The 12,092-nt window shown below is 41.9% G+C and overlaps 1 protein-coding gene across 9 annotated transcripts in view; it reads left to right on the top strand.

The window, feature by feature from the left end:
• The window catches only part of JMJD1C (jumonji domain containing 1C), a 204,624-nt gene that overhangs the window by 186,004 nt on the left and 6,528 nt on the right, over positions 1-12,092 (top strand). For all 9 annotated transcript variants that reach the window (XM_074232351.1, XM_074232354.1, XM_074232353.1 and 6 more), the window contains 8 exons: positions 1,201-1,414; positions 1,879-2,093; positions 2,385-2,897; positions 3,211-3,379; positions 3,958-4,048; positions 4,653-4,783; positions 5,415-5,537; positions 11,520-11,659. In XM_074232351.1, coding sequence (XP_074088452.1) covers positions 1,201-1,414; positions 1,879-2,093; positions 2,385-2,897; positions 3,211-3,379; positions 3,958-4,048; positions 4,653-4,783; positions 5,415-5,537; positions 11,520-11,659 — 1,596 coding nt within the window. The remainder of the gene's footprint in view (positions 1-1,200; positions 1,415-1,878; positions 2,094-2,384; positions 2,898-3,210; positions 3,380-3,957; positions 4,049-4,652; positions 4,784-5,414; positions 5,538-11,519; positions 11,660-12,092) is intronic.

The following is a 12,092-nucleotide window of genomic DNA, read 5'->3' as shown; positions in this document are numbered from 1 at the left end:
ACCAGAAGGAAAAAACTAATAAGAGATAAAATAAATTTTCGTAACACATAAGAAAACTTTTATAAATTGGAGTTACTAAGCTTCGGTCAGCATTTAAACTCCACAGTTGCTTCTCTGGATATGCATGGTATTTTCCATCACAGATCTTTTTAAATTGTCCCTGATTATTTCCCTGATGGAATGAGCAAGTCCATCAAGGTTGATCATCATTTCCATGTTGCTGTTAGGGTGCACAGTGTTCTTCTGGTGCTGCTCACTCAGTATCAGTTCATGCAAGTCTTTGAGGCTTTTTCTGAAATCCCCTCCCTCATGATTTCTTACAGTTTAAAAGTGTTCCATTACATTCATATGCTACAATTTGCCCATCCACTCCCCAAATGATGGATATCTCCTCAGTTTCCAATTCTTTGCCACCACAAATAGAGCTGCTAGGAATATTTTGGTACATATGGGTTTTTATCCTTTTTTCATGGTCTCTTTTAGAGTATAGACCCCAGTACTAGCATTGCTGGATTCAAGGGTCTGCACATTTTTATTGCCCTTGGAGCATGCATAATTCCACATTGCTTTCCAGAAAGGTTGGATCACATCAAAACTCCACCAGCAAAGCATGAGTGTCTCAGTTTCCCCACCTCCCCTCCAATATTGATGATTTTTCTTTTTAGTCATATTGGTTCATCTGAGAAGTGGTATCCTTAGTTATTTTAATTTATATTTTATATATTATATGTATATATTTATTATATATTTTGCAATTTATATATATTAATTTATATTTCCTTAATAATGATTTTGAGCAATTTTTAATATGACTATGGATAGCTTTAATTTCTTTATCTAAGAATTGCCTTTCCATATCCTTTGACCTTATATCAGTTTGGGGGGAATGACTTGTTTTCTTATAAATTTGACTCCATCTTGTAAAATATTTTCTTTTTTTTTAAGTACTTTGGTAAAAAACTATCATTGCATGTAATTGAAAAAACGATCTTTTAAGGGGAGGGGGATAAAGACTTCGAATTTTATATTTTTTCTCCTTCCCTCTCTTCCCCTGACAGAAAACAATCTGATAAAGGCTTTACATTATAACTATGCCACACAAACTATGCCACACAATAGGTATAAGATATTTTCTAAGTGAACATAACTACTAACTTGCTTATTAGAGATATTTTTAAAGCTAATTATTTTGCCCTCTAGGTTTTACAGAGTGTCATTAATCACAGTAGTACAATTTCTCTGTGCACTCCTGAGATTCAGGAGCAGAATTCCCCGCAGAAGTCTGAGACTAATGGCAATTCCAGCCCTGTGAGTGACATAAGCTCAGACAGCAAATTAACTCCTCCAGAATCCCAGTCCCCACTACACTGGTTAGCAGATCTTGCTGAACAAAAAGCCCGAGAAGAAAAGGAAGGTAATGATATACTGAATTACTTAAAGTGTGTGTGTGTGTGTGTGTGTGTGTGTGTGTGTGTAGTATGTAGAGGGTAGGGGCCTTTAGCTTGAATTTCCTAGAATGAGCTACATTTGTTAACATGATATTTTGAATTTTCATCTATTTCCTAATCGCTGCCTTCCTCTGATGGCATTCACAGTGGCTCACGACTCCTTTGTTATTGAGTGTGCCAGAACGCTCCCAGTGGGTGGCATCTGTAACAGCCACAGCAGAGTGGTTTTGCTGTAGTGTCTTTTGTTTGTCATAGGGATAGACTTGGCTGAAGTTCACAGTTAGACTGTATGCATACCTTCTGGGGTGTTTTCGGGTGAATAAAAGTGCTCATACCCCCACCATGAAATGAAGGAAGTTGATTTTCAGGGCATTGAGACATAATGCTGTAGTCACATTAAATAAAACGCTTACAAAATATTGGATTACAGAAACCAAGGAATGTCCTCTTGAAAACCCTATGAAAGAAGAAAGTGATGATGAGAACCTCGATTCTCCAAACCGCAGTAATTCCCCTGCTGTGTCCCAGAATAATGAACAAGGGTCCACCTTACGAGACTTGCTGACCACCACAGCGGGCAAGCTGCGCCTTGGCTCTACAGATGCAGGCATCGCTTTTGCTCCAGTGTATTCTACAGGAGCCCCAGTGAGTTTGTTACTAGACGATATAGTGGGTTTTTCTGGTGTTTAGAAATGGAATTGATTTGTAAGTTTTTACCAGTTGAATCTTTCAGTTAATGGAGTACCAAAAGTTCCTTTTTAATTCTGTGTCCAAATAAGGATATACAGAGTTATCATACTGCTTAGAATTACTTAATTAGTACTTGGCAATAATTGTCCCAGGTAAATTTTAAAATATCTTTTCTTCTCTCAAGATGAACATTTTAAAGAAAGTGCTTTGATGTACATGTCCCTTTATTTTTTTCTTAATCAACAGAGTGGCAAAAGTGGAAGGACTGTGCCAAATATTCTTGATGACATCATTGCTTCAGTTGTAGAAAACAAGATTCCACCAAATAAAGCTTCAAAGACAGAAGAAGAAGGAGGAGAAGAAGGAGAAGAAGAAGGAGGGGAAGGAGGAGAAGGAGGAGGAGGAGGAGGAGAAGAAGGAGAAGGAGGAGGAGGAGAAAGAGAAGGAGGAGGAGAAAGAGAAGGAGAAGAAAGAGAAGAAGGAGGAGAAGGAGGACAAAGAGAAGAAGGAGGAGGAGGCGGAGGAGGAGGAGAAGAAGGAGGAGGAGGAGGAGAAGGAGGAGGAGGAGAAGAAAAAGAAAAAGAGGAGGAAGAGGATCCAGGTCCTGAAGACAACCAACCAATTGTCCTGGACGATTGTGATCAGTTGTCTGAGGACGTGCCACATTCATGGATGTGTGAGAACCATGTCTTGTGGCTTCAAGATCACATGAATAATGATAATTGGAAGCTTTTCAAACAGTGCTGGAAGCAAGGACAGGTAAAGTACAAATAAAAAAAGCAATAAATGTGTAGGAAGTCCCTTCTCTTTATGGGGCTCTTCTTAAGTACTAGGGTAGACAGAGGCTTGGCCATTAGGTGAAACCTAAACATTTTTAGAATGGGGGGCGGGGTACAAACTAGGACCTGCTTTCTCAATTTTAGAATATCGTTGTAGATATGCTTGTAAAATGCAGGTCGAAAGATATTGAGCAATTGTCCTTATAATTTAATTATGAATTTTGTGTTTGAGCTATGTCTTCAAGTTCTCCTGAGTTCTGATATTTTTTTTTCCTCTCCTTTTGTTAACTAAGCCTGTTGTGGTTTCTGGTGTGCACAAGAAAATGAACATCAGCTTGTGGAAAGCAGAGTCAATTAGTCTTGATTTTGGAGACCACCAGGCAGATCTCCTGAATTGCAAAGACAGCATTATTTCAAATGCCAACGTTAAAGAATTCTGGGATGGTTTTGAAGACATTTCAAGTATGTGATTTCTCACTATTTTGTTAAATATAGCTTTAAAAATGAAAACTTGTTAGCGATATTTCCAGAAGACACTTAAACTTTGATAACATGTAGATTGAAACAATGTTGTCTATAAAATGAGGATATCTGAGCTCTAATCCTGACTATACCATCAGCTATGTCACCTCTTAAACATTTCATCTAAGTACTCTCTGCCTCAGTTTCTCTTTTATCATAATTTGGGAGTGATCATAAAAGATTTCCTCAATCAAATGAAGTAATAAAAGCAAGATATTTTAGAAAGTAAAAAATCACTTTATAAACATATAGTACAGTTGTTCATAATAAATAAAAAACTAAAAGAAATCCTCCTAAAGAGAATTTGGTATTTCATACTTTATGGAATCATAAGAGAATAAGTCAATGTCATTGCCTCATAAAGATTTAGAGATCCTGACATTCCTTAAGCTGCTGCCCACTACTGGGCAATAAGCACAATAAAACTCTAGGGTGATCTCTCTGCCTTCCAGTCTCTACATTGATTACAAAAGAAAGGCTGTGTGGTTTATTTTTGGTGTTAACTGTATTCTTTACAGAACGGCAAAAGATAAAAAATGGAGAAACAGTTGTTTTAAAATTGAAAGACTGCCCTTCGGGAGAAGACTTCAAAACCATGATGCCAGCAAGGTATTCTGTCCAATGAAACTTAGTGCTTCTTAGTGGTTAGTGGAAACACTGGGATTGACTTGGAGGTAGAGGGGAGATCTTGCTGCTGACCCAGCATTTCAGGAAAAAGGCAGCTTTGAAGATGAAGAGGCTCTGCCTCATTAGCTTCAAAAGGGCCACTTGGCTTGGGGTTTAAGAGCAGCCTCAGGGCACTCCTGCTTCTCCCCTCATGGGAGCAGGCCTTGTCTTCCTTTTTGTTTCTGCCACTACCTTAGTGTACTTTTCTTGCCATGCTTTTGCGGGGAAGCTGATAAAGAATTTGATTGATGTGTGACTCTGGATTGGAAACCGGCCAGAAAAGTTGTCTTAACCCCTTCTGCTGCTCGCCTTCCCCCCCCCCCCCCCCCCCCCCCCCCCCGGGCTTTGTGTGGCCTTCAGACCTGGTTGGAGGCAAGGAGAAAATGGTGCCTGATAATACAGAGAAAGAAGTCTTAGAATCAGGCCTTCTTGTCATGGAATTCTTTGTTCTGGGCGTTTGTTTTGGAAGTTGGGTGAGATACTGAGATTGAAAGCACTTTGAAACTTTTAAATTCCCAAACACATTTCAAATATTATAATATTCCAGATATGAAGATCTGTTCAGATGCCTGCCGTTACCAGAATATTGTAATCCTGAAGGAAAATTCAATTTGGCCTCCCATTTGCCGGGATTTTTTGTTCGTCCAGACCTAGGACCCAGGCTGTGTAGTGCCTATGGTGAGTAGGCCTCGCTCCCTGAAATTCCAGTGACATTTTTACATCAATACTCGGCTTAATCCTCGGTGGGTTTCCACTGGGTGATTTTGTATGTCTTTGTTACTCTGTGGCCTTGCAGAACTTCATTCTTAGCATGTCCCCCTTTTTGTTGGATTCATCTTTAGCTCAGTATCAGAGTTAGAAAGCAAATGCTTGCCTTGTGAGCTTTCTCCATTCTTAGCAATTTGTTAATTGTATAAGCTATCAAGAGAAATTATTTTATACTTTCACAAAGAATATACTGTGACCAAATTGAATGAAGAAGCCTTTTTTTTTTAAATTTTATTTAAGCATTGGGGTTAAGAGTGATTTGCCCAAGGTCACACAAGTAGGCAGTTAAGTGTTTGAGTCCAGATTTGAACTCAAGTCCTCCTGACTCCAGGGTGGTGCTCTATCCACTGTGCCATCTAGCTGCCCCTAATAAGCCTTTTTTCAAATGTTCACACGCTTTGGTGGCATGTGTGGGCAGGCTGAATACAGATATCATTTAGTCATTGTGAACTCGAGTTGGGGGATTAGATATTAAGACAAGGAGAGGTGTAAAATGAAATGTATATTCAGCAAATTATTACATACCTTATTTCCAATACAGGTGTGGCTGCTGCTAAAGATCATGATATTGGAACAACCAATCTCCACATCGAAGTTTCTGATGTTGTGAATATTCTGGTTTATGTTGGGGTAGCCAAAGGAAATGGCGTGCTCTCAAAATCAGGTACAGAACCCTTCCTTGAAAATAGAACCCAGCTTGTTCTGGCTAATGGTTGAATAACCATCTGTATTCTCTCTTCCTGATAATAATACCTGACCTGGCGTCTACATAACACTTCAAGTTTTTTAGCATGTGTTTAAAAGCCTTTATCTCATTTGGTCCTGATACCAACACTGGAAAGTGATGCATGAACCTCACTGGTTCATTTGCCCCTGTCTCACAGCAAGTTAATATCCAGTAGAGGGAGGTCTTGAACCTGAACCTCTCCTACTTCCAAGCTGGCATTGCACTGATTTTCTGTTCATTTCATTCATCAAACACAGCTTCTGGATTATCTCTCAGCAATGATTACAAGGCATCATTGTGATGTAGGGAAGTTTTCACACTTAAAGGAGCATAATTAGGAAATAGATGGAATTTGTCCATTTAAACAACAACGTTTCCATTGGTTATTTAAGGAACCTAAGAAGCATCATGATCTTTCAATGAATTTCTTGGATTAGTCCCTTTCTCCATGATTTTTATGTTGCCTTCATTTGTTGTTTGAAGGCATAAATAAAACATATGAAGGATGCATAAGGAGACATCACTTCTCTTGGCAACCAGTTTTTTTTTGTTGTTGTTGTTGGGTTTTTTTTTAGATTATACATAAAGGAAAGTTCTTTGGTTCATGCATCCAGAGATCTAGGCTCTCCAGGGATTACAGTTTTGAAGTCAAGCCATGTAAACCTGCATTTAATACAGCTGCTTATGAAGTTCCATTGGGTTAGCTCCCCAAATAGATGGTGAACTTGGAGTGTTAGGCCTTTTTGTGTTCTCCCGCCGTGGCTATGCGCTGTGTGTCTCCAGACTTATTAGTGGACTTGACGTTTAGAACAGTGGCACTGTCTACCTCAGAACTCCTTGCATAATCTTCCTGATTTTCATTCACCCTATAGGATTTTAATCTAGATTATTATCATGTTTAATATATGAGATAGAAGAGTTCTGCTAGGCTGTTTCCTAGTTCAAGTTAGAGAAGTTTCAAGTTAAAAAAAAAGAGAAGTAGCCCAAGAATGGAACTCAGACACTTAAAGGTGATTGGTTAAGAAAAGAAGATTGAGGGACAGTCGCTTCTGTCTGCAGATATAAAGATTGTGATGTGAAAGAGGGATTAGACAAGGACCATTTTGCCCAAGAGACCGACCCTGTTAGGGACAAGAAGCAGATGCCAGAAAGTGGCCAATTTGGCCCAATATTAGAAAAAAATTCCTACGCATTTCAGAGCTGAGCTCCTTGGCAGACTGAGACTAGGGGACCACTTAGCTGGTGGTGGTAGGTAGGGCTTCTTGTTCCACCATGGCTGGCACCATCATCTTGCCAGTCACTCAGCTCACCACCTGGGTAACCTCCTCATCTCCTCTTCTTTTACTCCTCTCTCCTCCCTCCCCACCCCTACTCTGGTGCAAGCTCTCATCCCTTCACACCTGGACCAGTGCAGTAGCTGATGGGCCATTTGCCAGCCTCTGGCCGCCCCGCTCCAACTCTGTGCAGCTCCTGTCCTGTCACCTGCTGTTTGTATTCAGCAAACTCCAGGGGCTTCCCTCTCGCCTCAAAAGATCAAGTTTAAGAACGTGTCTGCCTTTCAGAGCCCTTCATCTCCTTGTCCCATTGACCACCCAAGTCCCAGGGCTAGCATTCTCTTCTTGCTTTCCCTTCCTGGCATCTCTGCTCCCCTTCAAGACTGAGCTCAGATCCCACCTTCTGTGAGAAGGCTTTCCACAGAAGCCACAGAGACCTTCCCACTGTTTGTCATCTGCAAGTGGAGTAATAGCTGGCTTTTGTTTTTCAGTGGGGTGTGGTGTGGCCTTAGTTGTGTTCCTGGGACTTAGGCCAGAGCCGGGCCTATCTCTGAGCCCCACTTCCTAAACGCTTCTGGACTTGTCACTTCTAGCTCTGATCCTGTGCTTAAAGATATCGAGATTCAGAGACCAGATTCTGAAGTATTAAAGCCTCTCTGCTTCTTCCCTGGAGCGGCATTGTTTTTGCCAGCATTTGAAATGGGGAGCTGAGTGTTTACTTCTTTGTGTAGTTTGAAATAAAATTGTTGGCCCTTCTCGAGAATCCAAGACAGAGTTTTTCCTTAAGCACTAGCTAGCTCCTTGTTTCCAGAAATTCCCTTTTCCCTTTGTGGGGGCCTCACTTGTCCTTTGTTCCCCAGTGCAAACCCTGCTGTGCGATCTCAGTGACCGACCCAGAGACTCCTTAGCAAAGCCTGGAGCCCCTCCAGATCCGGTGGGAGGAGACTGAGGCTCTTTTCCTCCACCCCCTTCCCCCCACATCCCAAGTGGTCCCTTTAAGGGCTTGGACTGGAACCACTGCTCTGCTCACAGATGCTCAGATCCTCCCCGTGATCTTCACCCACCCGCTAGAGAAAGGGAATCAGAGAATCTCTGTCATTCTTTGAAAGGCAGAAGAATATTTTACTTTCTCCATTTTGAAGCAATAGCAAGCACTTCAGGGAAGCCATTGTCCCTCCCCTGGGTCCTCCTCAGGATGCTGGGACATTTCATGACTTGGCAGAGCATCATTTTTTCTCAGATCCCCCAAGGCTTTTTCCCCCTTTCAAGTTGTCCAAGCCCCTTGCAGGCAAGAGAGGAGGAATCCCTTGGAAATGACAGTTGCAGGGGCTTCTGGAAAGCAGCAGCTCATCCTCTTGAGGGGAAACGTCACTTCTTGGCAGTATATTTTCTGCAAGTGTATTTGGAAAATGTGTCCGTTTCTTGGACTCCTCCTGCCCAATCAACCCTGGCGCGTTCTCATTTCCATCACGGATTGTCTTTGATGAGGAGTGGATCATGCTTCCTGCATCGAGGCAGCTGGGCCTTTCTCTAGTTCTTCTTCATTCTCTCTCTACTGGCAGGGAGTCTTAGACTGGGAACTGGGAATTATTTTAACACAGACACACTCACACATATTGATTTTCTGTATAACACTCAAATGTATTTTATGCTTTTGAGGATATTCAGAGAAGAGATTCCCAGGGGCCTCCCTGTCTTAGGCAAAGCACAAAAAAGGCAACCAGCCCATCCTCTCGGCAGCTTTTTCAGCTGCCCCAGTGAGTAATCTTTCCCGGATGATTATCTATCACAAAGGGAGATTATTTCAACTTTTTTTAAACAAAATAAATTAAAAATATAAAAGTAATTTAATTTTGAATTAAATTTCAACAACAAAACATTGTTGAAAATGTCAAGCTAGTGGCTGTGAATTAGAGTCAGGAAGACCAAAATTCAGATTTGGCCTTAGACGATATCTGTGTGACCCTGCACACCTTGGTTTTCTCATCCATCACATGGGAATATTAAACAATACCTACCTTGGGGGTTGTGAAGATTGAATGTTTGTGAAGGATTTGGCAAATCTTAAACACCATATATGAATGCTGGCTATAATTATTACCTTTGACTGCCTTATCTCAATGTTTAAATAATGTCAAGATTTTTTTGAAGGAAATCCGCTTCTTACGTATTGAACATAATGAAAGAGAGAAATGTAACTGATATTAAGTGAATTTGAACTTCCTCACAGAGAAGTTTTTCTTTGCGACCCCACATTTCCTATCGGATGCGTCACCAGCTCTCCTCCTCTCGGTCTGGACTGGGGCTTTGCTGCCGGTCACAGCCTTAGCCAGAGGCCCTTCTGCCAAACTGAACTCCACCTGGTTTGAACCTGCCATGGCAAGTAATAGAGTGCTACACTCCCCCTTGGCTTCGGTGCATTTTGCCCTTTTATCGACTCAGTTGCATTTGGAGTTTCATTTTTTAAATGGATGTGTTGCTGCAGTTACGTAGACAGGTGTTCTGCCATTTTGGCTTTGGATAATTGGTGACCCCTTGAGAATGGTTTTTGCTTTGGGAAGCTGATATAATCCTGTCCCTCAGCTGGCTCTTCTCCAAACCTACCCAAATCTGGCTTCCAAAATTGTGGTGAGAATCCAGTTGGAGAACGTGCTGAGGAGAAAGAGCCTGAGCTTCGGTTCACATTCTCAGGGTGTGACTCGGAGTCTGAGGTGTCCGGCTCCCTCAGAGAGCGCCCCCCTCCCCCACGTAGCCTGGCTCTGGCCCACAGGGGCCGGCTAATTGATACCCGTTTACTGATTCATCCTCTTAAGCACAGAGGGGGCCTTCTGTGGGTCCCTTAGAAAAAGCAGTAGTACAGAGCTGAGATGGTAGACTGTTCTTCCTCATGCCTTTACCTGTAGGCCAGGGCTAGGGCCACTCCCTGTCAGCTGGGGCTTCGAGTCTCAGATAAATTGGGTTCTTTGTTTTTGAACTGCTGTCCTCGTTTATTGAGGGGTGACATGAAGACCTCTGTGTTAAGGCATCCCCAGAGCACCTCTCAGGAGAACAAAAATCCCCACAATGGACTTTGTAAGGCTTCTTGCCCTTGGTCCCAACATTTTGAAATAGAAGTGAATCATGATTAGGATTGCCCACCTGTATCAGAGTAAGCAGGTACAGCATTTTAAATATGATGAGAGGCCATATTAATGACCCAGATGTAGTTCCTTTTGGTATTGGTTGTGTGGCTGTTGAAAGGTGAAATGACAGATTTGATCTTTCGAGCATACCAATTTATAATCCAGTTATGAAGTGGTGCTACTGATTGCCTGACCATTTGGGACTAGGCCCCTCCTTCAGCTTAGGATTTAGACCCTAGAAACCAAGAGACAAGATATTTGTACATAAAAAAAAATCAAATAAGTCCAGTTAATTAAAAGGAAACAGTCCAACATTAGGTAATCCAATTTCTAATTGGATAAAAGATTAGGGACTTTTCAGCTTGGAAGAGGGAGTGTAAGTGCAATTCCCTGAATTTATAGAAAGAAGCTTCTCCTCTCCCCAAATGTCTGAGCAGTCAGAGGAACATGGGAACAGTCACGGATTGATTGTTGGAGCAGTTTTCAGATAAGAGGTGTGGGTTGCCTGAGATGTACAATTATGAGAAAATTCCCTGTGTCCGTCTTGAGCTCTGACAGTTTCTGCTCAGCATCACTGAGGCCCTTAGTTAAGGGTTTCTAGGAAGCAGGGGGACATGGTGGACCAGTTCCCCCTTCACACAAGACAGAAATAGAACCAGACCCATAATTGAATAGAAAGGGAACTGAGCTTTCTGCAGATTTGAGTCACAAGATGGAGTCCAGGTGATCACTCAGATCTCCCAATTAACTACTTGCTGTCCTTCCCTCAATTGCCTCAGTTGTGAAGTCTCCATTTGGAGGTGGTGTTCTCTTTCATTTAAAGAAAGGATCGGCTTGATTTGTAAACTTGAAACATTGCTATCCTCTAACTTCATATTATGGCTAGATCACTGCAAGTGTACATATTTCATAATGACAGTGGAACAGCAAAGGAACAGTGGGTTTGGTGTCAGCCAGGCGGCCGGAATACTTGGAGGTGAAAGTGCCTGCCCTCAAGGAGCTAGCGTCTTTTCAGAGACAGCATGTGTGCATAGAGTTACTTACCAAACAGCAGGTCATGGTTTTAAAATAATAGTTTGTTTTTTCCCCAGTTCCATGTCAAAACAATTTTTAACCTTCTTTATTTTTTTCAGTTCAAAATTCTGTGCCCCCAAGACAGTAAGCAATCTAATCTAGGTTATATCTGTGCAATGATTGAAAACATTTCCATATTAGTCATTTTGTAGAAGAAAACTCCTACAAATGAAGTAATGTGCTTCAGGCTGTAGTCAGATGTCACCAGTCCTTTGGAAGCAGCATTGTTTGAGTCCTGTAGGATTGTCTTGGCTTGGGGTGTTGCTGAGAGTAGCTAAGTGATTGACAGCTCTTCTTTATTCAGTGTTGTGTTTTCTGGAGCATCTGTGGTACAGTGACGTATCACACATTCTTCAGCCATTCCCCAGTTGATGGGCACCTCTCTGTTTACATTTTTGGCCACTCCCACAGGTGTTGCTATAAATTGAAAAGCTCTCTCCATGTTTCAGGAGTACTAAAGAAGTTTGAGGAAGAAGACCTGGATGACCTTTTAAGGAGAAGGCTGAAAGATTCCACAGAAACCCCTGGCGCTCTGTGGCATATCTACGCAGGCAAAGATGCTGACAAGATAAGGGAGTTTCTCCAGAAGGTAGGTGTCTGGCCCTCTGTTCCCTAGTGTCTGTACCAGGAGTGGGCCCTTGTCATAGCTGACTCCCTTCCTGGGAATGGGCACATTCTACTGGGCTGGGGGGCAGTTGAAGAAAAAGTCAGAGTTGGGGAGGGGGGGCACTTCCATGGAAGCCAAGCAGAAGAAAGACTCAGACAGATTCCAGGACCAGGGGGCCCAAGTCTCAATAAGGAGATTGGTTTGATATACATTATTTTTTTTTATAACTTCATGTAACATAAGCGTTGGAGCTCTTGACTAGCTTTTAGATTGATTTAGAGTTAATGGTCCAGACTTCTCAGATTTCAAAGTTTCCAATTTTTTCTGCTCCTAAATTTGTTAAGGATTTTGATTGTCCAGCTCTTCCTAAGGAGCAATGTTTGCTTCCTCCCTCACCCTTCATTAGGGGTTGCTC

Source organism: Macrotis lagotis, chromosome 4, assembly GCF_037893015.1.
Source record: "Macrotis lagotis isolate mMagLag1 chromosome 4, bilby.v1.9.chrom.fasta, whole genome shotgun sequence".
In the NCBI taxonomy this organism is placed as follows: domain Eukaryota; kingdom Metazoa; phylum Chordata; class Mammalia; order Peramelemorphia; family Peramelidae; genus Macrotis; species Macrotis lagotis.
The sequence above is the reverse complement of the archived record's forward strand: the minus strand, read 5'-3'. Positions and strand labels throughout refer to the sequence as shown.